At 40.6% G+C, this 26,967-nt stretch overlaps 1 protein-coding gene across 1 annotated transcript in view; it reads right to left on the reverse strand.

Moving 5' to 3' along the window:
* The window catches only part of ATP10B (ATPase phospholipid transporting 10B (putative)), a 62,495-nt gene that overhangs the window by 4,753 nt on the left and 30,775 nt on the right, over positions 1-26,967 (reverse strand). Inside the window, exons 8-22 of the mRNA XM_040604862.1 lie at positions 26,181-26,308; positions 24,790-25,042; positions 23,663-23,898; positions 16,246-16,425; positions 15,115-15,700; positions 14,470-14,576; positions 13,601-13,727; positions 11,868-12,052; positions 8,227-8,539; positions 6,999-7,075; positions 6,369-6,494; positions 4,833-5,033; positions 2,993-3,073; positions 2,776-2,880; positions 2,135-2,322 (exon numbers count right to left, since the gene is read on the reverse strand). Coding sequence (XP_040460796.1) covers positions 2,135-2,322; positions 2,776-2,880; positions 2,993-3,073; positions 4,833-5,033; positions 6,369-6,494; positions 6,999-7,075; positions 8,227-8,539; positions 11,868-12,052; positions 13,601-13,727; positions 14,470-14,576; positions 15,115-15,700; positions 16,246-16,425; positions 23,663-23,898; positions 24,790-25,042; positions 26,181-26,308 — 2,893 coding nt within the window. The remainder of the gene's footprint in view (positions 1-2,134; positions 2,323-2,775; positions 2,881-2,992; positions 3,074-4,832; positions 5,034-6,368; positions 6,495-6,998; positions 7,076-8,226; positions 8,540-11,867; positions 12,053-13,600; positions 13,728-14,469; positions 14,577-15,114; positions 15,701-16,245; positions 16,426-23,662; positions 23,899-24,789; positions 25,043-26,180; positions 26,309-26,967) is intronic.

Consider the following 26,967-nt stretch of genomic DNA (forward strand, 5'->3'; position numbering starts at 1 on the left):
AGCTTGGCATCAACGCATAACTACAGAGAGCCCAGGTCAACCTGTGTCTAGCTGGTGTGGATCATCTTGTCCTCTGAATCTTCTGTGCAAGTTGCAGGTTGGTCAGACAGGAGGCCAGAGCAGGGAAAGAGAACTATCTCCCATCCTGTGAACTGCTTTTATTTGCTCCTGCCCTTGCCTTGAGACCTGCAGAGTGTGAGACTTGGTTACCCATCGGGGTGCTGCAGGGCTTCTCAGCAGACCACAACCTGCCTTCCACAGCTGGTTCATATGGTGAAACCCTCCAAGAGACACGGTGCCTTCCCTTGCCACTGAACGGACACGAAATTCAGATCTCTTCCTCTCAGACTCAGACTCAGCACGAGGTTTTAGTACCTTATGCTGTGTAGTTTGCGTCCCAAAACAAGGTTTAGCAGCAGGTTTGAGATGCAGATGCACAGAAGATGCACCGCAAAGTACAGCTGGTGCTTTGGGAACAGCCTGCCCATAGGCAGGGTGCAGGCAGGTCCCCCCGAGTGCCTGCAGCATCTCAGACACACCAGCTAGCACAGAAGGCAGTAGCAAAAGGAAGAGCCGAGAAGAGCAAGGATTTAGCAAAACCTCTAGAAATAAATGGGAATCTCAAGGCTCCAACTGGTTTCTGAAGGAGATCGGGAGCAGACAGTGTGGTGAGATGAACCAACTGAAACTTAAAATTCAGTGCATTTTAACAAAGGGTGGTTTCATCACTGCTGTGATTTGCTGGCACAGCTAAGTTGCAGCGGAAACTAGGGGGTGGATATTCTGTGAACTGAGGACTCTGCAGAAAATAACCTGGGGTACCTACACGGAGGAACAGCAGTCCTCCAACTCTGAAGATTATAAGATACAAATCTTTAAGTTCAGCATCCTGCTGAGGCAACAACTATCTTAACCTTGCTGAATTCCCAAGATGGAGATACAAGTTCTTTAACCACATTCGATGTACCCCTCAGTAGAAAACTCAGGGTCAAAAGTGACACTGTGAATGGGGGCTGATCGGAAAACAAAGACCACAGAGGAGTAAAACAGGGTGGAGAAGGATGCCCTGCCTAGAAGACATGAGACCTTACTGAACTATGTGTTGTTTAGCCTGACCTGAAGTTATATAATGTAACATGAAATCACAAGAGCGTCTCAACTCGCATGTGGAAATAATAATAATAATTTGAAGAAAAATAGTAACTAGTCTTGAAGGTCCCTTTTTAAACAAAGTTAAGGCTCAAATTCTAATGCCTTAAAGCACATACAAAATCAGATACTAAAAATACTTTTCCTCGTTCTTGCAATACCAGTGTGCTGCGCTACTTCATGACAATTAGGATGAGGAGACTAACAAGACAGTCAAAACCATTTCTTTCATTGTCCAAGCACAAATAAAGATTTTAAGTGGTGCAACTCAGACAAACCCTATCTGCTTACAGAATGATTAAGGTATTAAGCACCAAAAGTAGTACGGTTACTATATAATACATGGGAACATAATCATGATTTTTTTCAAACCGTTTTCTGTTTTTTGGCAGCCTACCAGAATAATTATCCCTCTCCAAATACTCTTCAGCCTCAGTTACCTTTAACATACCTGATTTGTTGCACAGAGCAAAACTAAAATTCCAGATGCAGAAAACTGTTTCATGTAGAAACATGTTCTTAAATTCGGTTGAATAATGTAATGTACACTGTACGATAATGTAAGTACACTGTAATGTACTTCATCAAAGAGAATACATTTTGTAACTCTCAAAGCATATATTTCAAAGACTTGCTTTCTTATCTTCATCAGCTAAACAACATTGTGTTTACGATAGTGAGCAATTATGTAGCAGATTTGTACTAGTAAACTTTGAAGCACCGCAGAAAGAAAGATTTTCTTGATGGGAAAACAAAAGCAGTAGATCTGTAGTGACTTATCTAGGGTTATATAACTGAACAAATTAATGGTTCATGAACTGGAAAGTTGAACCCGGGCATCTGATTTCCACGCTTATCACTGATCCTTGTGTAACACATGTGCATGACACATCACATATCTATACACATCATTATTGTTATGTCACTCAAATGCCTATAAATCCACAAAATGAAAATTGAAAGGAAAAGGGTGCAGCATTCAAACCTTGGCAAGAGTGCGATGGCCGGGGTGATAAGACACAGTAAATAGAAGGTGGGGTCTGAAAGCTGTTTCTCCATGATCCAGTAGGGGTTGGTGGGAGGGTTGCAGACCACGCAGGTGGCGTTGTAGATCAGAGAGAAGATGAGGTAAAACACCACACTGCCCATCATTGCCGCCAACTGGAACAGGGTCTGTAAGCAGGATTGCATGAAATAACTGATGCTTTTGAGACCCTGGCTTTGGGTATAAGACAGGAGGATACAAAGACAGGTTGGAAAGAACATATCCAGTAAGTAGTCCATGTTACTGAATAGTGCAGTAGGAGAAATACCTGGAAATTAACTTACAAAAATAACAGTGACAGTGAATACAGTTCTTTAAGAAACACATCCGCATAGATAGAAGTATGTAAAAATTGTGTACTGTCCTGTCCAAGGGCACAGTAGAAGCAAATTCTGTTGTCACTCACAGGAAGGTGTTATCCTGAGGCTAATAACCCTAGCACCTCTGAAATCTCAGTGCATCTGTTACTTTTTGTGACCCAGAATTCAGGTAAATGACCCCGAAAGACAATGTCATGCCTACGCAGTATGCTATGTTCACAAAAGAAAAAGTCACGTGAACAGGACAGGTCAAACACATACCCATGTTTTCATTTCTAGAGCCTGGTGCAAGAGAATGGTCAGGAGGGAGATGGTATTGATGGGGTTTCCAAAGGAAAACACATCTATGTCAGAATCCTCGTATGTCTAGAAAACAGGCAGATAGACTGTGATGAACCCTGACTTTTCAGAAGTGATTTTTTCTGGTTTTTTTCAGGAAGATAGGAGAATGAGAATATTAATGACCCTGGTTACTTACCATATAGGGGACAAAGAAGCAAACGAGGCTCTGATAGAAGGCATCCAACATTGTAATAACAAAAGTTGACAGCTTGTATATCTGCAGGAGTTCATAGATAACAGTCATTGTAAGGGGACGCGCATCTCTAGTCTGTCCTGCGGACGTAATTGCTGTCTGTTTCTCTTCCATTCAGACTATCATTATAGTTAGCTGGTCTCCCTTCATGAGTAAATGCCTCCTGAGCAGCTGCTACAGACCAAGGGCTTATCTCTAAACAGGCTTTTCCTCTGTGTTAACTACAGACAGACCTTAGGAAGACTAACCAGCCAACTAAGGGTCTTAAAAGCCGAATGTCTTGAATGCCCCAACCCTCCCCAGAAGACCCCATCTATCAAATTCTTTTTCAAACAAAGCTCTTCCTAGAGCTATAAAATTGGTCAAAAATCCTTTCTGTTAAGGTTCCACTGAAACATCTATTTAGTGCCATTTTAATTTGACTGCTTGTCATATTTAAACTTATCTAGTGACCCATGCGTCCACAGCTCCAGTGGAGTGGGAGAAGGCTGGGCTCCTCTAGTTTCAATGCAGACAAAATGTTGAAGCAACAACAATGACCTCTTCAAAATGGTAAGGAACATATATATTTGCATATACATGAGGTCTAAGAGCTCCTAAGAAAATAGATGGAAAGTCCTACAGAGAACCCTCAAATTCTGCACTCCCTTGCCTGAGTTTTTCAAAACAACTTTAAACATGATAAGAATCAGCGGTGTTCATCAGTGCTAAAAATCACAATCCAGGATAATAAAAGTAGGTATTAGGAAAAAAGGAGGAGAGAGAAGAATTCCTTAATACCTTGCAATTTTGTGATTTTAAAACTAAGGCCACTTAAATTTTTACTCACGAACATTTTCATAGTTTCCTATTCAAAATTTAGGAATTTAGGAATAACTGCTACTGTACTGTATGTCTGTGCCAAACCAGGTATGTATGTCTGTATATGTGTGCTCCTCGCAAACATACAGAGGTCAGACTGGTTTGCTAAACCTGACAGGCAAAATGAGGTAAAAACATAACATAATCCAGGCATATTTTCTGAAGATTACCAATAATGACTAGTCAAAGTAAAAGAAGCAAATAAATGAATGAGTTCATGCCTGGAACAGTCTAGACACCAAACTGTGACAAAATCCTTTATGTATTAACTGGTGTATTTCTGAACCTGAGAGTAGAAAAAAAATGTTGGGCTGTTTATTGATTTAAAGGTTTGTGTTTTCTTGTCGGTTTTTGCTGTAGTCTTTTCAATAAACTTTGCTTTGTCAGTAGGTTGAGACTGCGAAGCACCAGATCTGAGCAAAGTTTAGGCAGAGACCATCTAAATTATTTTACCCTCATTCATTACATTTCTCATCGTGTTTTATTTATTTCTCCCAATGTCTTCACTGAGAAATTTTCTCGATATATGGCATGTACATATATACGTACACACACATATTTGCTCCCTCATCTCTTCTTCAGATCAGAAACGCCAAACACAGGACAGATTCACTAGCACATCACTTATTATAACGCAGCACATCGGTACCAGACAGGATCGCTCCATTTATTTAATGGCAGAATAAACTTTCCCATTTACATCTTCCAACCATGACCAAGCACCCAGCCTCACTTCCAAGGAAAAACTTCAAACACATGTTCACCAGTTCTTCTGACAGCTAAAATTATACCTTCTTTTAGTGTATGTCAGTAAACTAGAAACCATAAGTGGATCATTTGATTCCAAGGAAGTCTGAATTCTTCTCTTCCTTCCCTCCTCACAAAACCAAAAAACTTGTGGTATCAAGCAATCAATACATACCTCTGAATTTTGTCCATTCTTGTACAACTCGGGCAAACCTAGAAGTGTTTCTGCAGAAACATCTCTATCCAGGACTCCAAAGAGAAGAGGGGGCACGGAGGTGAAGAAGAGGTTGAAAAAAATCATCTGCCAGTAATCTATCATAGTGCTGCCTGAGAACCCGCAGAAGAACTGGTACCAGAAGAGCAGGTTGACGTAGCTCTGTGAAGCAGATACAAACAGTACATCCTGTTAGGAGCTGAGCTGTGGCTCCCCACACGCGCAGCAGCACATCCTTCAGGCTGAGGTGATTTCATTTTTCTTTGGGTTGTGGGAACCGTGAAGCTGCACCTTTCCTGTGGCCTCTCCTTTACATACCCTTCCTTTCCCCACGCCTGCTCCTTACTGTTACAGCTGATCTCAACCCTTTATTTTGCAATGTACAGATGGTCTGTGTCTTACATAGTTCCACCTGTGAGGTTTAGGTAGAACATTGGTTATTGACAGAGTCTCCCAAGGATGCACTATTTTGGTTAAAGGTACCGTCAGGAGACAGCTCTGCACTTTATTCCATAAAGCAGCGTACCTTAAAGGTCTACTTCACACCGATCCACTGTGATACAGCTTTTTCAAAGTCATTAGGTTTCTTTAAGAAAATAGCAGACAATAATGAAGTAAGCTGTTCACAGCTCTGAGCACCAGATTTTAAAATCCTTTTACAAACCAGTTGTCTGTGCGGAATCAAAGGCCTCCTGCTCCCTAATGGTGCTGGGGAGATAATAGAGCAGCATCATCTCAGTCTGGAGAACTACTTCGCATTGCAAATAAATATTCTTTGAACTCTAAAAGGATGCCCAATCAAGGAAAAAAAAAAGTTTCCATTTCCACTACAAACTTTAACAGTGATAAGAAGTAATTTTTATTCAAAATTATTACAAAAAATGCAGATACTTTCAATTCTAAGTAGTCTTTCATGCTCAGAGTGTATTTCATGTCAAATGGACTTGTTTGCACAGTCTTGTAGAAACTGTATTACTATCAGCTTTTTCCACTTTACATTATTCTTCAATGCACAGCTCATTTGCATATACATTAAATTTTTAATAAAAATGCCAGATATGACTGCATCATTACTTGCAAGTGGTTCCTATCAAATTAAATGCAAAAATTCAGAGGTTTCACAGGCAACCAATTCTTAGTGCAGAGTCATCTTCTACATTGTAGCACTAATAATCTGCTCTTCCTTATGCAAATTTTATTTTGAGGCTCATGGGTATTATTAATAAAGTTTCTTGAACTACCATATAAAAGTTACTAAGCCTTGAGTCCTTTTCCCTCTGGAATAATGCTATTTCAAAATATATTTAGAACGCATATTTTCTAGAATGCTTTATGCAGCACATTACTAGGAAGGGGGTAGCTTACTATAAACTTGGATGTAGCTTCATAAAAACTAAGACAATATAGCTTGCAAACACCAAAACGAACACACACACCCCCAAGCCCTGGATTTAACCCTTGCTAGGATGAAAACTTACAGAATTTTAATAATCTTACCACATTTTTGTAGAAAAAGTAAATCACCATCTTTGCCAGGCGAGCATAACACCAATGTCCATGGACAAGAAGCAGTTTTTTGAGATGCTTAAATCGGGATATTGCAAAGTCACTAGCCATCACAGCCTTTGGTAAAAAGCATAGAAGTAAATTTACAGTATATCTTTTCCCCACCCAATACGATGAAACTTGAACACGAACATTGAAATTATTTCTACTATTGAATACTCTAGCAAAAATACACACCTTGGGAAAATAGCTGGAACTTTCTATCTCTGCAAAACTCTCCATCTTAGGAGAATGAGGAAGGGAGATGTGTGGGAAAGGATTTGGGGCTAAAAACACTTGAAAGAGAATCAACAAAACCCGGAAATGCTGTAGCAGAGATGATTCAGAAACCAGGTGCCAACCTAACACTGGACAGGCATCTGCTAATTTTCCAGGCTTATGAGCAAACACACATTTGCCCATGCATGCTAATTGTTGGCTCAAAACACTTTTTTGGCTGGACCCATAATTATAAACTGAATTTTAATTTATGACAGTAATGATACCAACTTGCATTTTTAACTTATGAAGCAGCAAGAGACTGCATGACGAAAGAGGAAAGGAAATAAATTGAAGGGATACCTGCATGCCTTCTTGGCCAGATATTCCAATTCCAACATCAGCTGCTTGAATCATACTTACATCATTTGCACCATCACCTGGAATGGGAAGACGGGAAGGAATGAGAAAGGTGCAAGAAAGGGTGCTTAATACAAAATGCCTGTATCAGTACAAGGAAAAGAACCCCTAGCCATGCTAATGATATTCTACATTGCATCTTAACTAAGGTAACTGATGCTGAGCATCAAGCAATCATGAACTCTAGGCTCTGATCTTGGTTGGAACATTCTCCTTTACAGGAGATCTAGATCCACCAGGGCTAAGGTCGACATTGGGACCAGCTGGGTGGTGGCACAGACACCCCGACACCATCTACGTCTGCCTTGTTTTGTATATTTCTGCTTGGTGAACTCCATATGCTCAGCAACATGCTTTGCAGCGCCCTACTTCACTGAACTCTCCAAATTATATGATACATTTGATTGCAGCTGACAACGTAACAAGCCCGTTGCAGGAGTTATTCTGCTCATTTCAACTTGCAGCAATATATTACATACATAAACAAATGTCCATGGAAAGAACAGCCATGGTTGCTGCCTGCAATGCAGAGACTGTGAATTAGGTTAGCTGGTAAAGCAAAATAAATGAAGCAGGAGGCCTGAAAGCTTATGTTTTGAACTCCAAGGCAAAGCAAGAAATTTTAAAATACATCAGACGCTTCCTTTTCTGTTTGGCCCACGGAGGTGTATTTTTTAGTTTTAAGTCATAAAAATCAATTCTGCAAGGATTTCAGGGGGATCACTTACCAAAAGTAGAGCAGGAAACTCAGAGCATTTCACATTGTTTGGAGGTAAAAAACAAATGTCTCAGTGCTTAATACCACTCTGGGGATACCTCCGTTTTCACCAGTTGGGAAAGTCTGACAGTAAAAGGCCTTTTTGGAAAGACAAACCAGTGACTAGTGTTGACTGCTTTCCATGCCCAAAGCACGGGGATTCTGGAGGGAATGTGTATACATGCTTGTACTGGTGTGCATGAAAGGGACTGCTGGGGGGTTCTGAGTGTTGGGTGCCTTCATTTTGTTTAAATGGGTGCCAGATTTGCTCAGTGAAAGCTGAAGAAAGGACTTCCATATGTTGTTTTTTGATCAGGAATATTATACAATATATTGTACAATATAGTCCACGCATTTCCATGACTCATAAAGAAAGGACCTGTTTCAGAACAGTGCGGTTCAGGGTGGGGGTACCTATCGACAGGGTCATCACTCCAAGCTGCCTCCGGACGAGCTTGACCACCATGCTCTTCTGCAGCGGGGTGGACCGGCAGCACAGCACCGAGCGGCAGTGCTTCGTCAGCGCCAGAAACTTCTTCTCCAGCCCCCCCTGGAAGATGACGTTCAGCGTCCGTCCGTCAACCACCAGTCCAAACTCAGGGCTGGGGGCCTCCTGGGCTGAGAAAGATGCTGGGATAATGCCAAAAAGTTTCCTCTGTGGTTTTTCAGCCTCGTAATTCTTCCTCACCTCTTCCAAGGTTAAATTCAAGAGAGATTCACAAGTTTCCTGTGAGAAAACAGAAGTGGTTCTAGAAATAGTTATCTCCATCTCCCTTTACAGCACAGCACCTTACAAAGTCTGTGTTTGTATGATCATGCCGGTGGGTTATAAGCCTATCAGATAAACGTTAGGGAAAACTGACTGAGAAACACACTAAATCATCAGACTGGAGATTATGCCAATGGCGTCATCAAATCCTTTGGTGAAAACACTGCACATCTTATCAGCTAGTTAGCTGTAGTAAGGAATGATTTTAAAAGAAAAGAAAAGAAAATAATCTTCACATCAGGAGGACATATTTGTAATTTGTGATGCTGAGAGTTCAGAAATTTAGAAAAAAAAATTGCTTTCTATTCTAAAGGAGATTAAAAAAATCTGATTCTGATATGAATGATGTGAGATACTACAGCATTTTCTTCCCTCAGAAATAAACTGCAGTAGAGAAACAAGACATTCAGATTTTCAAAATCACCCAGTAACTTTTACAGTTTGGCTTTTTCTAGGTCACAAATCAGGTGTGTGTCACTGGAACTAAAGAAATAAAACTTTGTATTGCCCAGCAATGTGCCTCAAACTCAGCCCCCGTCTTTCTCTTTTATCAAACCTGCTTCCTTTTGGACCGAATTCACCTCTTCGATGCAAACAACCAGAAGTGACTTAGTATCAAACACAAACAGATTTAAGGGGTGCACTTTTACCTCTCCCATACAGGTCTCCTAAACTGGCACACCACTACCAGATAAACCCCAGAATGATCTAAAAGTTGTTTTGCTTCCTGTTAATGCTAAAAATCCTCCTTCTGTGGCATGACACTGAATACCTGAGGAGCTAATCACTCCCTTTTCTACCTTTTCTGTCAGCTTTATTGAGTGATGATTCAGTTCTAAAATGTTATTTTCACTTTATGTTGCATAAGGTACATGTGTAGGATGTTTGCAAGATTTAAATTACACTGAAGTGGGAGGTTCTGGAATCAAATGTACCTCTGATATCTAATAAAAAGCTGCATCTAGACTGCACACTCAAAACCTCTAAAAAGTGTTGAAGAAGCATCGTCTTTCTGTGAACAAACCAAAAATCGTAGCGGAAATTCTTGGTTTGCCTTGGCTTGCCTTTGTAAATGAATCTTCCAAACTCCCTTTGTTCTGCTTCTGCCTGGAAGATACTTAATTTTCAGTGTCTGAATGAGCTGTTGGACTCAGGGGGCAAACCGAGTCCCTTCCCACTGAAGGCAATTCAAGGGTTAACTTTGGCAAAATTAATGGGTTAAATGCTTTGTATGTATTATTTTTCGCCCCCCAACTGCTGCCATTGGGAGACTGCCAGAACCAGTGTCCTCGGCTGCATTTTGAAAGGGAGGGAACTAAATCTTATTGTGGAGCGACTCCAGTGCCCCCTGGACCACACGTGTTCACACAAGCGCCCATACGTGCGCAGCTGGCACCTGGGCCTATGGAGAGCCGTATAGGGTGCTATAGGTGAGTGCATGTGCCTGTGTTTCCTGGAGCTGGGGTGGTCCCGCCTGCAGCATCACTTCTCTGACAGAAACCATCTTCTAATTTCCATCCTAAATATATTCATTCTGCCTTCCGTTAAAGCAGATATGCGTATCAAATGAAATTACACATTGAAGCAAGGAATGTATTCCATGCCAAATTCCATATCATCTTCGCGTGTTTCCCTATTTCCATGACATTAAAAGAGACAGACATTTGCATAGGATTTTATTCTTGTTTGGAGAACTACTAACTGCAGACAAAAGCAGCTAGAAAGTAGGCCATCTAACTGCTCTATACAAATTGCCTATCACAAGAAAAACAGTCTGTACTTTAACTATGCTTAATTAATCCTCACAATAGCTTTATAGGGAAAGGCAAGCTTGTATCAGTAAACCCTCTTCTGTGGGGAGAAAAACCGAGGCAACTGAGATCAGTGCCTTGCCCACTCACAGGAAGAACCTGCATCCCCACCTCATCCTCCTGCCCATCCTGGGCAGGGCTTGTCTCATGATAACTGCTGGCATGGCTGAGCAGGGGCCACCAGCGTACGCCTGATGAAAGGGACAGGGCAGCACGCTGGGAAGGGGCAGTGGCTGCAGCCTGGGGCACCGCGGGGGCATCCAGGGCTGCTCAGGAAGGAAGAGCTCACTAGCAAGAAAATGACAAAGGGCATCACAGCTGGCATTTTGGACCCTACTTCTGGGCTTTAGAAATGATCAGGGCTGACTTCTCCTTAGCAAACAGGTCTGGTTTCACCATGATGCCTGAACTTGCTTTTCCCTAAATCCACCTCAGAAAGCCATCTGTCCCACCAGGATGCCCGGAGGGGCAAATACTAGGCTGTGCACAGTGGTGGCCATTCTGTGTCCTGAAAGCGAGGCGTGGTTTTCCTGGTACCCTACTTATGTTACTTCACAACCTGCAAAAGCCAAGGTTGCTTTTCTGAAGCCTTTTATTTTCACCATCCTTAATGGCACTTACCCTCTTTGAAAGGTAGGACTCTATTTTCTCTCTGTACAGATGGTTTCAGGAATAGCCATAGATTGCACCACAGATTGTTCCCTGTGTTTTAGTGAGTCACAGGAGCTGACAGACACGCCCTTGAAGTGATTATCCTCATTTTGGAGTAAGTTTGCTTTGCCTAACTGCCTGACCTTCTATTGCCCACGGAAATTCAGGGAATATCTGTACACATCCACAACTGCGTGCACCACCACGGAATGTCAAGAAAGTGACTGTGTTTTTAACTGGCTCACAAGAACTATATTTAGGTTTCCAAGAAGGTAAAATGCTGCTTACACAAAAAGATACTGGATTAAATTGTTCACTAATAAATAATTAAGCCTAATCCTATTAGGGGACATGCAACTAGGAAGTTCTTAATTCAATTAAATCTACACCTGCATAATTTTTCCAGACGGACTCATATAGCACTTTCCAAATGTCTTTCTACAGATATCAACTAGGTTTAAAATCTCATTCTAACTGAAATTTCCATTGCAAGGTGAAAAGCTAGATATCAATATTATTAAGGAATCAGGCACTTAAACTGCATATTACCTTCTTTCTAAAGCTCACTATTCAGGTAATTTTTTGAAAGAATATTTTCATTTGGAAAAATCATTGTATTTTAATTGAACAAAACTCTATATAAAACTGTCTTGTGTTTTAATTCATCCTGATATATGTGATCTAAAGAGTTCCTGACCTAACGTTGCTACGTGGGGTTTTCGTTGGTTGTTTTGTGTTGAACACAGCCTAAAGCAAAACAATGTCAAGCTGCAAGACACGAAGAAAGGAGAAATTGCAAATTCTGTGCTTCTCTCTGTCCTCACCTTATTTTCGGTGTTAATGGTGAAGACGGTGTCTCTCTGGTTCAGGAGTTTACAGGAATATGCAATGTTAACTGCTGTTTCCTGCTTGTCTCCTGTCAGCACCCAGACTTGTATCCCGGCTTCTCGAAGTGCAGCAATAGTGTCAGGCACTCCATCCTGCAGGCGATCTTCAATCCCTGTTGCTCCTGGGGAAACAGGAAAAGAAGTAGCGCATGAGTTTTCTTTCCTTTTGGAAGTCACGTTGCTATTTTCTTTTTTCAGAATTTTGACTCCCAGTTGTGACCCTGAACTTATCAAGAGCTCAGCCAAGGCACTGCCCAGCAAATAAACACACAGGCACAAGATCTGCATTAGGATTAAGATCTGAATATGTCAGCAATCAAGTTCTAGCTCTTCATTTTACTCATAGCTAGAACGATACCTTACATTGCTTCTTAATAATCCAAAATTGCAATGTACTGGCAGAGGAATTATACCATACACATTTTTAAAATATTGCATTAAGACCCTTTAAAACAACCAGAAAAGATGGACTGTGACTATTTAATGAATGCTATCCCTGTTGTCAAGTTAGACACTTCACCCATCAAAGGGAGAAGAAAGGGTACAGCAAGTTTTCTTTTTGAAAATGTGCAAACTTTGAAGCAGATGCCAACCCTCATCCTGATGGTAAATCACCCTCTGAATGTTGCAATACTCCTTACCTCTTCCACTAGAGGTCAGCTTGAAGATGCTGTAGCTGTGATACATTAAAAATAGGTATTGATTTAAGCTAAAAGAACACTTTTTGTGAAATAAAGTATGAAAGCACACAGACCCTTAAGAGCTGGCAAAGATAACAGATTCTGACAGATCTACATTACCTTTTATGTGGTTCTGCTTATGGCATATACTGTTATTACTCTAATTTTTAAATCAGTGCAGAGATTATGAGAAGCCATAATGCTAATAGCTTGCAATCACAGAAATTCAGGATAACAAAGTATGGGCATAGATTTTATTCACAGAAAGATGAGACTGAGACAACTCTGAAAATCAAAGTCCTAAGGAACAAAATGTTTGGAAACAAGATAGAAAAGAAAGCTCTGCAGTGTTCCATAGTTTAACAGAATAGTGTTGCTAGATATGACAGTGATGGATGATGCACAAGTGCCAATGCACGGAACTTTTAACGTGAAATATCCTTTAACAAAGTGCAGCAAGCAAACATGACAATACAACAAGAGCAGGAATTCACTAGCAAAAGTGCTTGTGTGTTCAAGTTACCATTTTTTATAATACAGTTTAATTAACAAAATGCCCTTGGAATTTGTGCTCAAAAGTGAAGTTAATTTACAGTATTTTATAGGTCTATCTAAGGACACAGACACATGATGGAATTATGGGAACTTCATTATCGACCATGTTAGCTGAGCCACAGTAACAGCTGATGTACACATTCTTTGCTCCAGCCACATGACAGTTTCAGCACACTTTTTTAAAAGTTACTTTTTACTTTTTTACTTTTTTTTTTTTTTTTTTTTTTTTACTTTTTTAAAGTTACTGCTATTCAAAATGCATGAGAACTTGCTTAAACACTGTCATTGGACTGTATACCCTAGCCCTGAGATTTCCAAACCTCAAAGGAAGACTTTTGATATAAATTAGTATAAGCTGTTGTCTGTCTGATTGCCAAGAATATCACAGGAGAGCAAGTGATACTTCATGCAATGACAATTCTTATTTTTAGCTACCCAGCAAGGTGAGTTTGGTCTCCAGATGCTGCGTTGTCTCCATTAACAGCTCATCTCTGTTGTCAATTGCAGCTTCTGCCTCCCGACGAAAATTGGCCCATTTTTGAAACTCATCTTCATTCAAGACCTGCATAACACAATTTAAACAGAGCTCATTTTTAAATTTAAATAAGAGAAGAATCCTAACATTCTGGATCACAGAGACTTAACTCCTATCCAGGCTAGTAAAGTAGTGTGTCATTTTAAAGTAACACAAACTTTTCCAAGAGAAGACTGCAACAAATAGTAATAATGAGAAAAATAGACGTGCCTTCCTGTTTGTATAAATGGCCTGTAGCTGAGACTTAAAACCACGACCTAGAGAAACTCTTGACCACACAGCCCTTAGCTGGGACTCTGACTTCAAACACGCCATTCCTGAAGGTTGCTCTGCATTTCTCCAGAGCTTCAATATGATCTATTTGTTGTCCATAGACAACTTCTGTATTAAAGTCTCAGGCTAAGATGTACTAACCCAGGCTGAGGACAAGATTTTTGAAAGCTGAATGCCAAGCAAAACCGAAGAAGGTTGGCTCCTCTGTGTTTTTTTTTTATTTCTTGCATGGAATCACTCTAGAGAAGGTCAGCTAGAGTTACCATAAGAGAAACAGAAATGAATGTTTTGAGGCTGAACAAAAATCCATCATCTGCTTGCACTGAGGAAAAGGGGAAAAGAGACTGCAGAGCAATCAAATAGAGGGACAAAGAGATGCGCTGTGTCTGGCTTGTTCTCTGAGGCAGAAATAATTATAACCATTACATGTTTCTAATAAATCTACTGACATGTACAGAGCACAGCTGTAAACAATATTAGGCTAATGCCCTCCTACCTTCTTAGCTATGCACAGAGTTCTTAGGCCATCACGGGCATAGCAGTCCAGATGCTTCTGTGTTTTTTCTTTTATTCTTTTCATTCTCTTCTCTGCATAAATGTCATCTGTGAAATACAGGGAAAAGATTCTGTATTTTAAGCACAGATCATTGCAGACCTAATGGTCTAAGGTTAAAAAAAGAGTGGGCATTAGATAAAACTGGATTCCTGTATAATAAAAATTCCTTTAAAAGTTCAAAGGCTGTGCATAAACTGAAAGCTTGTTAAAAGTCCTTGTTTCCTTTAAGTTAACATTACTTGGGTTTTTGTTTTTTTTTGTTTGTTTGTTTGTTAAAGTTATAGTACTCTTGCTGACAAGCTGAAATACTGTGGTCCAGCCTTTATGACAGTATTATTGCAGGGTACACAATCCACATGGATTAGTGCTGTCAGTGAATTTTAATAAGCCCATTCCGTATTCTAAACACTACCCAGGTTAAATAAATACCTTAGTTCTGATCTGCAAGGGTAACACTAGAGAAAACTCACTCTCCTTTTTATACTTCTAATGCCTAGATATGCTATTTTTTGCAGAAAAGACCACCGCAAACTTCTTGTGCTTCTTTGCAGGAGACATATCAGAAATAGCTCAATGACTAACTACCTTTGGCAGAGTCTTCCAGCAAGTCCATTATAACAGAGTCAGCTCCTTTTGTGTAGACAACAATCTCCTTGGTTAGAGGGTGTCTCACCACTACAGACATCCTTTTCCTCACTGAATCAAATCCCAAAGTGTAGAGAATATCGAAAGTCAGGAGCGTGCCTTGTGGCAATCGTACGGTCACCTGTTCGGGAGTTCGGGACACTAAAGTAAAACTATATGCCTGGGCAGCGTAGACAAGCGCTGCCTCGTCTGGGCTCTCAGCCTCATAACAAAAGTCTGTCGGCAAAGAACTGCTAGTCATAGATTGAAAAACCTCATCCAAGGAAGCGCTCCCAGTATCTGTGCTGCCTTTGCCCTGTAGCTCGCTGCCTCTGCCGCTGGCACAGCAGTTGTCATCATTGTCACAGCAACCCAAGGCAGCCAGATGCTCCTCAGCGTTCTTTGCACTGAAGCTAGTGCCTAGGTCTGAACTAGACTGAGATGATGAAAAAGACTGACTAAGGCTTGCCAATTTTAGCCGTTGAAATATCTGATGAATCTTCTCCAGGGTGATTCCCGACTGTTTTATTGGTGGTGGGATTGTGACCTGGAAATATGAGAAAACCTATGGTTAAAAATAAATAAATGTGAGCTACTAGCTACTTTTCAAAATTTCAGTGTGTTTTTCTGTATCTAAATGAATATAACTAGAAAAGCAACTTTTTATTTTTCCCTATTTGACTGTGGTAGGGGAATTCAGTAGAGGAGTCATAGGCAAGTTGGCACCCAAATTTGATGCTGATTTGTATCTCTACCTCTGAACCAGAGATGGAAACAAGCCCCTTGTAGTTCTGTCAATGGCCTGGGAGGTCAGAGAAAACACAGTTTGTTCAACATATTTCTTACAGTATATATAAACTCGAAAAGAAAAAAATGTAAATACTGTGGTAGCCATAGCTATTCTCAGAATAGCTTAGAATATCCTTAAAAAGGATATACACAGACAGGAAAACAGCAGATATTGCACAAAAGGTAAAAGAGCTAGAGGAGAACTCCCAAACAAACTATTTTTCACCATTTCAGGTTTCATCAAACGCTGCTCTACATTGCTAAGTGGAAGCATAATCAGTTTTCCTCATAGACTTAGATTACCCTTTGTCTTGGCTCGGTAGCTGTGGAGACCAGGACCGTGTTGCAGATGGCAAGGGCGAGAAAAAAGTCAGTAAAGGACGTGGAAGTCTTCATATGTATAAACGGAGAAAGGTTTTCAGTCTGGAGTGCAGCTTCTCTCACTCGTCTTAGCAGCCTGCTATCGGGAGTCACATCCTTTTCCTGGAAAAGAAATGACTTAATGAGCATTATTCCCATTTACCCTTGTCCTCAAGGAAGAACTCTCAACTTGTTAGCAACTTCTTGCCTTTTGCTGAATTTACACCTGGAATTATGTAAGGTAAATACCTTTTGTACTTAAAATCGAGGGAAAAAAGTTAAATTTCTAAAAGCTGCCTGACTAGATAATTAGAAAGAGATGCATCTTGAAACAGAAGATGATTTCAGAATTATATTTCTTTGGAGATCTACCAGAAATCAAGAATAATCTATACTGTGTCCCCCAACTTTGAAACTGCTGACTATTGGATTAAAGGGCATTTTAGATGGAACTGGACTTGGGCTCTCCCATTTCAGTGTGGGAGCTGATGGTTATTTCAACAGAGAATGTGTTGTACTTAAGGCTTAGTTACAGCAGTATCATGTTTTTTTTTCCCCGAGTCATTCTGCTCTGCACTCAGAAAGAGAAGCTGTCTCAAACTATTCTTCCTCAGTTTTTACAATAAATAAATAAATACATACATACCTCATTTGTTCCTGAAATGTTATTGTAATTTTACTACCACACTCTTTCTAATCAAACCTAAATTTGCAAGCCAAACTACTTAACGATGTCACTTACCTACAATTTAATTTGATGTAGGGCTATGGGAGTATTACTTTTAATGGAAATTTCATGTTAGGAAAGCCTGGTTTGGATTTAATTCAGGGCGATATTTAATAAGAACTCTCAAATTTAAAAGACACCTTCCTGTGAGCCAACACATTTCAATACCTTCTTTATGGCACTGTAAGAGTGATTTAGCTGCTTTCTAGTTCATCTCAGCTATTGCCCTCTCCTCCTCCAATCTGGCACAGTTCTCCTAAGTTCCCTAAATACGCAGCAGAAGTCAAGCATCCACCTTCACGGCTCTGTTGTGCTGAGCTGAATATGTTGCATTGTAACTCCTGCTTGCTAAAGTGAATAGCAGTACTTAAATCATCCTCATAATTGCAAATAAATCTACTGCTCATTTTTCAGCAGTCCGAAGACAGAACAAGGTTTTGCAGTTTCTCTGCTGTGGAGGCTCTGGCTTCTCTGGTTCAGCCTTTTCATGCCTTTTTATTTCACATATGGGGAAATGTTTGAAGTATAGGTGCAGTCCTCTTTAGCAAACTGATACATACTGAGAATAACCTGGATTTTCTGCTTATCTTCTCAGGTCTCTTAAACTCAGAGGCTGAAAAGTTAAAGCTGTCCTTTAGAAATGCTTTCACAATATTGCACTGCAGCAGACAGTTCCTGTGGGTACCGGTGTCTGCTGCCAGTACTGTGCTTTGTATGTGTAACAATCCCAAACAGCTCAACTGGACAGTTCTGACGAGGAACACATGTGCACACACAGTTGTCAAAACAGTTATGTTGGGAATTATGATAAAGCCAAAACATGAAAGATTAGACACTCACCATTTGCCCAACTGTTGATATAATTTCCTCATGCACCGGCACAATTAGAATGAATCCCATGAACCACAAATTATTACACACAGATCTCAGCCTCTCCTATCCATCATCACCCCACCAAATTTCATTCCTTAGAATAAGAGAATTGTTTAAGTTGGAAAAGACCTTTAAGATCATCTGACACTAGTTCATGACAAAAATGACAATGCACTAATGGATATTCCACTGCAGCAGAAACTTTCTGGACTCAAAAGTTTCCTCTGAAAAAACAGAAAATTGTCAGGTCAATTGTGGCCTCAGAGACAAGTTTTAAAAACAAAAGAATAAAAAAATCGATATTTATCAGAAAAGTTTTTTCTCACTTTTTCACGTTTTATGGAATTTCAGGAGATCAAAAAAATTCCGAGAAACAAGTCTGCTCATTGAGCAACCTGAACATATACAAAACCAAAACAAACAAAAAGAAAATTAAACAGCACTAATGATGATGATCAGTTAAATTTACCACCTTTTCAATGTTAGCAATGTTGTTAGTGAAAATGCTGATGTTATAAAATGGTTAGTATCATTCAGTTTTTAAGATTTCTTCATTAATTTGATAGCATTTCTTCTTGATGGCACTAAAACCTAATGACAGTAGGATAACTGAAATCTTCACAAAATTATAATAGAAAAGTGCTATTGGAATTATTAAATCCAGAAGGAAATATGCTGTCATGATAAGAACTCTTAAAGGTAGACAAAGTAAATGTTAATTCTCTATCTTGTTCCAAATTTGCTTATCATATTTTTCATACTCATTTTGATTTCCCTTAAGTCCTTCTGTCAACCATAGCTCTGTTTTTTTATAATACATGATTTTATTTTTCCCTCTGAGAAGCTGCAGCAGCCATAAGGAAGCAGAATAATAAAGTATACTGGCATTGGCTCCTTCTGAGTTAGACAAAGAAACCAGTGAGTTGGCCAATGACACCTTTGAGGTTCTAAAATGAGATGGTGTCCTCTAGCTGGGCTAAGGCTGTCTCTCTGGAGAGGGAGACAGGCAGGATGAAAATCAGTTTCTGTTTCCACAGAAGCTGTGACAGAACAGGTAACTCCATTCTTTTTCCAGTTGCATTAGATACTTTAGATATGGACATGTCCATGACCAGTGGATATTTTCTACCTGGACTTCAGTATGGGCTTTGAAAGTGTCCCGATAAGACCCTCATAACCAAGCTGTTGATGTTCGGGCTGGGTAAGCAGGCAGTGAGGTGGACTGAAAACTGGCTGAATGGCCAGACCCAGGGGGTGGTGATCGGCAGCACAAAGTCTAGTTGGAGTCCAGTGACAAGTGGTGTAACCCAAGTATCAGTACTGGGTCCAGTCCTGTTTAACATTAGAGGAGTGCCTGACACATCAGAGGGTTGGCGCTGTCCAGAGGGACCTCAACAAGCTGGAGAAATGGGCTGACAGAAACCTTATGAAGTTCGACAAGGAGAAGTACGAAGTCCTGCACCAGGGGAAGAATAACTCCAAACACCGATACATGCTGAAGACTATCCAGCTTGAAAGCAGCTTGGTAGAAAAGGACCTGGGGGTCCTGGTGGACACTGAGTTGAACATGAGCCAGCAGTGTGCCCTTGCAGCTGAGGGCTAATGGTATCCTTGGGCTGCATTAGACAAAGCATTGCCAGCAGGTCAAGGGAGGTGAACCTACTCCTCTACTCAGCACTGGTGAGACCACACCTGCAGTACTGCACCCAGTTCTGGTCTTCCTGGTACCAAGGGAGGAGTCCAAAAAAGGGTCACAAATATGATCAAGGTACTGGAGCATCTCTCATATGAGGGAAGGCTGAGGGCGCCACAACTGTTCAGCTCAGAGAAGAGAAGCTTGAAGGAGAATGTCATAAATTTATATAAGTACCTGAAGAGACATGCTAAAAGGATGGACCAGGCTCTTTCAGTGGTGCCCAGTGACAGGACAAGAGACAACAGGCACAAACTGAAACACAGGAAGTTCCATCTGAACATCAGGAAACTCTTACTGCGAGAGTGGCCGAGCACTGGCCCAGGTTGCCCAGAGAGGCTATGAAGCTTCCATCCTTGGAGATATTAAAAAATCATCTGAACGTGATTCTGGGCAACTGGCTGCAGATGAGCAGGGGGGTTGGACCAGGTGACCTCTGGAGGTCCCTTTCCCTCTCAACCTTTCTGTAATCCTGGGATGTCTGTCTACCTCCAGATTTCTCATAAATGTTTATGAAATGAATACATCAGTCACTGTGTTTCTCTCTCTCAGACACCCTAGGAGATTTCTGAAGCAAAGACTACACCATTCTCCTTTCCTTTCCATTCCACATAAACCCTAAGGTGTACACAGACATTGCACGTTTTTATGGTATCAATATAAACACTTATAGACTTGGCAGTAATTCTCAACTGTAAGTTTTCAGAATAGCTTGAATTTGTGGTCAGACAGATCTGTTCAGCTCAGTCTCTAATTTTGCAAGTGTAACTGTTAACAGGTAGATCTCTGTCGCTTTGTGTTTATGCTTAGTAAGAGCAGCAATAAGTGTGGTTGCTGACAATAAGCTAGGAATTTGCTTTTCAGTTGTTTAAGACTTTGTCAAGTTCCTTCCCACTGGATGGACCTTGCCATTGCTTTTTTTGAAGCTGCAAGTGGACATAGGATGCATCATTTCTGATGAAGTGCATAAATTGTATGTAAGGAGGCTCCACAAACTGCCATGGACCGTGAAGACTATAGACAAAAACACTGGAAAGAGCAAAACCACAGGAGTCGGGCTCTGCGTCATACCCGTTTTACTTTTACTTCAGAAAAGACAAGGAATAAATGTAGTTATTCTTCTAGGATCTGCAGGCTCCGGTTTAATTAACTTTATCAAATGCCATGAAAACCCCATCATCCTCATCTCTATCTCAGAGACACACTGAAATGAACATGTTAATTGATAAGAGCTTCTTGGATTTCAGCAAAACATCAAAACTTGTCAAGCAGAGAACACTCTCCCTAACAGGCGGGCTGAAATACATTCTATAGCTGCAGAGCTTCCTAATTGCAGATCTGCTCAGAATACTGAGACAAAGTTCAAACATGCTGATTCACAGGCACAATCAGTTACCACTGTAGAAATGCACTTAAAATACCATATGCAACCTGCTTATCATGGATTCCTGCAAGGCTGAGCGAGAGCAAGTAAATTTTGTGATCACTGCATAGATAATTTCCCTTTAAAAGCTATTCACATATAAATTTGACATTTGTAAATGGTTATCTTTTGTTTGGCACAGTTACTTTCCAATTAAACTCTACATTTTGTAGGATACTATTATGTTAACCCCTTACTTTAAAATGCTTTTCTTGGCAACAGTTCCGACATGCAGGTGCTCATAGCAGATGCTGTGCTAACCCTTACCCAAAAACCACCATGTCTTCTCAGCAGTGCAAAGTTCTTCAATTTTACTGTTACCTCAGGCTACCAGTTTTCACAAACAGTTTTCATGCGGCTGGCACATCAACCCTTGGAAAAGTGACTCTTACTAAGAAAAAAGCCAATAACAACAAATTGTACAATGCCAGCTACTGGCCTTTGGACTTTACATTGTTTATTACATAAAGCAGGTTGGTTTTTTTCTTCCTCTTGCATTTTGTTGATCTGAATAAGTTTAGTCTCACAATTTTGTGGAGAATACTGTGCTCAACAATTATTGCCTGCCACTGAATACCTCAATGCTTCTATTTTAGCACAGCCATTCATCGAGAAGTGCTCTGCAAGTCTTTAATTAATTAAGTTAGATAGCAGTCATTGTGTCTTTGCTCACACATTGTTCAAAGATAGATTTTTCTTAAGGAACTTTGACTATTGAGATACATTCAGGCCCATGATACTATCTGCATGACTGGAATACTCAAGATGCTCCAGATTTGTAGCAAAGTACAAATGCATCCGAAGTGATGGAAGTTCCCAGGGGCGGGAGCCATAGAGACACAGAAAGTTTTATTAATAGGGAATTGACTTAGCTGGTAAAGAAAGATACTACTATGTATCATTTGAAGGATATCAACATACCAGACAGGCTCTGGGCAATATCTAGGTGTCTCCATTTTTACTATATCTTCATATTTGTCATACAGGTTAAACAACTTATCCAGATAGAGTGATACCTATTAGCAGCTAAGGCAGCTTAATTTTCCTCTACAAAGGAGATGTTTGATACTGGTTCCTCAGATGTTGCTTTTACGGTGGGGGAAAAAAACCCACAAACATGGCAGTTTATTTATAGAAGAAAATGAAGAGGCCTGGCAGTAAAAAATGTAACTGTGGAAATGTACTGGCAAGAAATTCCTTTTCCACACTTCAAAAGTCACGACCCGTAAGAGGTTCTCAAAATTCATGACCCATGGGTTCTCAAGAACCCACGGAGAGGTTCTCAACATCCCATGAGGTCTGGGCTGGAAAATACTAGGATAACAACTGACCAAACCTACATATTCCAAGAGCAGAAGCAGTACTGACAGATACCAACTATGTGACAGAGGAACTGAATGAAGCAAGTAGGGCCTTATAACAAACTTAAATTTACATCCTCCAAAAAAATGTGAGCAAGTCAAAAATTGTGCCAAGAAGAACAACTGCAGAAAATAAAGTTCAGAGAACTCTGTATTTATTTTATATATATATATATTTAAATCAAGATTTGGTAAGGTTATTCAGGCATTTAATTTCAATCAGAATTCTAATTTTGAAAATGTTTGACTTATCCTAGAGTCCATAAAAGCCTTGTCTGAAATACCTCTTGAAAAATTTTCAAGAAAAGAACAGTCTGACTTCAATTAGGTTATGTCAGGTTTTGGGAAGTTTCAGTTCTAAAATTCAGCAGTCTAAGATTTTCCTTGAACTGCAAAGAAGTGAACATGTACCTCCAAGTCAGCACTCCAGGTGATGCAGAGGCCACCCAGCTACTGAAGGAAGACAAAGTTCTTCAGCATCTTGCAGGATTTAACACCTTAACCTGATAAGCCCTTTTAGCTTAATTTCTATTATCTCCGTGAGAAGTCCTGCTTCCCCCCCACCTTGAAAAACGCAATATTTGTCTTTTGACACACTAACAAACTCTGAGAGCTGCTCCAGAGAGTGCAGCTTGGCCATTTTGCATGCACAGCACAGAGGTGGCTCAGACTTGTTTAACAGAGGATACGCTGCAGCACTAGTAGCAGGAGTAGGCTGTAGCTTTCTGAGCTATGTTCAAACTCAGACTTCAAGCCCATATACCCTCCTCCTGACCATTACCTCCCAGGAAGACCTGTGCCCCCCGTTCCTGCAGAGCCAGGCCCCACACTCGGGTCCCTGGCCCCTCTTGCACATCCCCAGGCAGGGATCCCCACCTCATTTTCCCTGGCGGTTCAGTGTGCCAGAACAGTAACAAAAAGCACATTCCTCACTGTGCAAAAAGCACCTCTTGCTGTTCTAATCACAGCCTCAATGCTTGGACCCCAAATTCAAAATTGTCTTTTCCTCCTATCAAGCAACCATCACAAAAACTCACTGTTGTGCCACCCCTCCCCCCCCCCTTCTGCTGCCGTCTGACACGAGGTGCCAGGTCCCCAAACCCTCCCCAGCAGCCCCCGAATGCAGCCCACACCCAAGCAAGGACCCCAGTGCTCCATCTCCCCCTTCTCTCTCTCAGCTTCACCAGGGCTTGGATTTCTCCTGTCCACCTCTTGCCTTCCCATCACAAAATAAAACAGAAAGAAGAACTTAAAACATGCTAGCTCAGCCTGTTCGTACTCACAATGGTGCTGCTGAATGCCACTTGGGACTGGTTGCTGTCGCGACGGCCGAAAGATCTGTTCCTTGTATGCCCCTGAAAATGAGCCCTGGCACTCTGGCACCTCCTTAAAGGTCTCATGGTCCTCTGCTTGTAGGTGGCTGATGTCTCAATATTCATGGGAGGAAGAGTGAAGTGTTGAAGTTTTGCAAAGTCCTCATCATCTAAATCCAATTCTTTGTGGGTTTCCAGGCGCCTGGCTGTGAAAGGAGAACATGGAACCTTACCTCTTAGTCTGGTTTTTGCATTGCACAGGAGGAATTCCTTGGTGATTAAAAAATGGAAACAAACTAAAGCCAAAACATCTCAAAAGCCACCACCAGAAAAACTTCACTATTCGCTTCAGTTTCTGGCAACTCCAACTCTCCAATGTTTATTATTGCAAGAAAACAAAAACGTGTTTTCAAAGCAATCAGTCACTTTTATGGACTTCTGCTAATGGCTGGTCTCTTTAGCTGCATTTTGCAGTTGACTGGAACAAGGGAGTGAAATATGGTAATTCACAAATTTGCTAATGCTTTCTGTCACACAGCACAAACATCTTTTTGGAAGCTGCTTGCCAGCTTAATGAAATCCTTTGCACTATGTGGAGAGAGAAAGTAGCGACCAAGAATGGGCCTGACTCAGCCCACCAGGTTCGGAGCACCCGGTGCTGAGAGACTGCAGCTCGGGTCAGCTCACAGAAACCTGTAGCTCTACCTTTCATATCACACAGAAGACTATGGTAATTACTTTTGGACCCACTGTGTTTAATTACTATCTAAACTCAGTCTGTGATCTTATAAATGGTTGGCTGGCATTCATTTAGAAATAAAAGAGAAAATGTTCTCTGCACGCTTCAGTGGGTATTGAACGCAGGGCAAAGCCTGAGATACCTGCAGAGGGAACTGAAAACCTTTCCCATCTGACTTCTGAATCATTTGAAACACCTTCACTTTTCTGAATCTCTGGAACAGGAGTCCCCCACAAAGTGGAGACAAACCCACAAAGCTCTGCATTCAGTCAGAGGGCTCGGTAGATTTAAACAGTAATATTTAAATTAACATCTAATTGCTCAGAGAGAAAAGCAAGTATAAAAAAGGGTCTCTCACCATTTTCTTGATGAGAAAACTCAATTCCATCAACAGTACAGCGCCGGAATACCATTTTGTTTTCTGTTAGCGTCCCAGTTTTGTCTGAGAAGATATACTGGATTTGTCCGAGATCTTCAGTAATATTTAGGGCACGGCACTGTATGGGCAAATCTGCCACTTCATCATACAGGTCAATGTCGTTGTGAATTAAGAAGACTTGGCCCAACTTGACTAACTCAATGGACACATAAAGAGAAATGGGGATTAAAACCTGAAAGAGAGTTTAAATTCTCATTGAGGAGTGAAACAAGCCTTAATGCCTTCTGTTAGCAACGTCCTAGCACAGGTATCCTAACTATCTTCAGAGAAACGGTCCTTCCTAGAGACATATTGCAGGATTGAATAATAATGGTTCAAGAGAGAAAAAAAAAATCCTGCACACAACGGCAGAGGATAAACAGAGACAACAAGTGACAAATTTAATACAGAATCCCTGGAATATGAAATGCAAAGATGGGTCTTTCAGAGGATGCTCATACAAGGCATATTTTCTGAACTAAGAAGCATGCTTGCTCTTACCCTTCTGAAACTGAAAGATTGCACTAGCACAGACTAACTCTTGATGTAAAAAAGTTTCACAATCAATTACTTTGCACGCAACTCTTCCCACCCGCTAGCTTCCCTGCCCTGAAATAATAATGAATTCTTAAGATGCACAAATATTCTGTTTCAGTAATGAAGAATAATCCCCCAAGGAATCTCTGAGCAGCTCTGAAAGTTATCTTTATGTTTCATTCATATTAAAGAAATTCTGTCCACTTAAATCTCAGCAGTTACATCAAGAAATCTGAAAAGTAAATGTGATTTTTTTCCCCTCATCCCATAAAATATTCTCTCCCCATTAGGCTTAATCAGACGCAGATATACAAGCATCCTACTTCTAATTTAGCTTCTTTCCTAAACCAGCTGAACCATACCTAGTTATTATTCCCCACTGGCAAATATGACAATTTCTGTTTCACTGTTTTTCTGGGATGTTAAGAGGCATTCTTATTTTGGAATTCTGGACATAGGCAGGGAAAAAAAAGCTGACATTTGGATATAAACATCCTCTTTGTTGCATATGCTAGAGATTCTGGAGTTATTTAAAGATACATGTCCTTCCTATCTATATCCTTGTGGGGTTTCAACAGCATGAAAGAAAAATCTGCAGTTAGAAAGGGGTAAAAAAAAAAAAGAGAAGATACATTATTTCATACTTGGATGATGTGACACACTCCTAACAATATTTTCAAACAGGATTAAGAAGGTACTGCACAGCTATTAGTTGATATTAATTGTCCATTAGCGATTATACTCAGTTTTGAATAGCTTCTTCCTTGGAGGTAATAGAGGTTTTTGTCTTTTACCTGCAACAGGATTATCATTGTCAAGAACATGTAGAAACCACCAAGAACGGGAGACAGAAAATTGCCATTCTCATCTGGGACATCATAAGGCGGATGCTCTGAAAAGTTTCCAGTCCAAATGCCATGCCCTGTAGGAATGATATATGATATTGAAATACGTTGAGCAGTAAGGTGATCGACAAAGCTTCTGAAATTTGCAGATATGGACTGCTACGATAATTAGAAAGCAAGAACATTTCCAAAGCAACAGTCCTCAAGCAATGCTGTAAAACTATTGAAGATTGCAAAGTATATGCAGAGCTCTGTAGCACATGCATGTAATTGATATGCTATTAAAAACCAAGTGGTCATGGATATTTTTATTCACCTCCCCTTCAGCAGGTGTCCCCCAGGGCTCTGGGGTCTGCATAGACCTTTCCTCGTTCCATGTCTTGCTGCTGGAGGACTCCATCTCTATGACCTGTCTTTAAAAATCCTCAGTGATGAAGACTCCCTTTCCTCTTTCTATTAGAGAAAAACCTTATAACTTTTATATAGACAAACTGAAATCTTTCTTATCCTTCCTGACGATTCCTGATTTCAATCTGTCTTTGTTAGGGTTGACAAACCCCCTATAATTCAGCCTGGGCAGCTCATTTTTACAATCCCTTCAATTAAGCCATACCCCCAAACTGCTTTTTCCCCCATGTCTTATGTATCTGTAGATATCATTGCACTGCTACAATAAAGCCTCAGGACTTAACAACATCCCATCACAATTACTTTACCACCTTTCATACAGCCCTTA

Source organism: Falco naumanni, chromosome 8 (genome assembly GCF_017639655.2).
Source record: "Falco naumanni isolate bFalNau1 chromosome 8, bFalNau1.pat, whole genome shotgun sequence".
NCBI classification, from domain to species: domain Eukaryota; kingdom Metazoa; phylum Chordata; class Aves; order Falconiformes; family Falconidae; genus Falco; species Falco naumanni.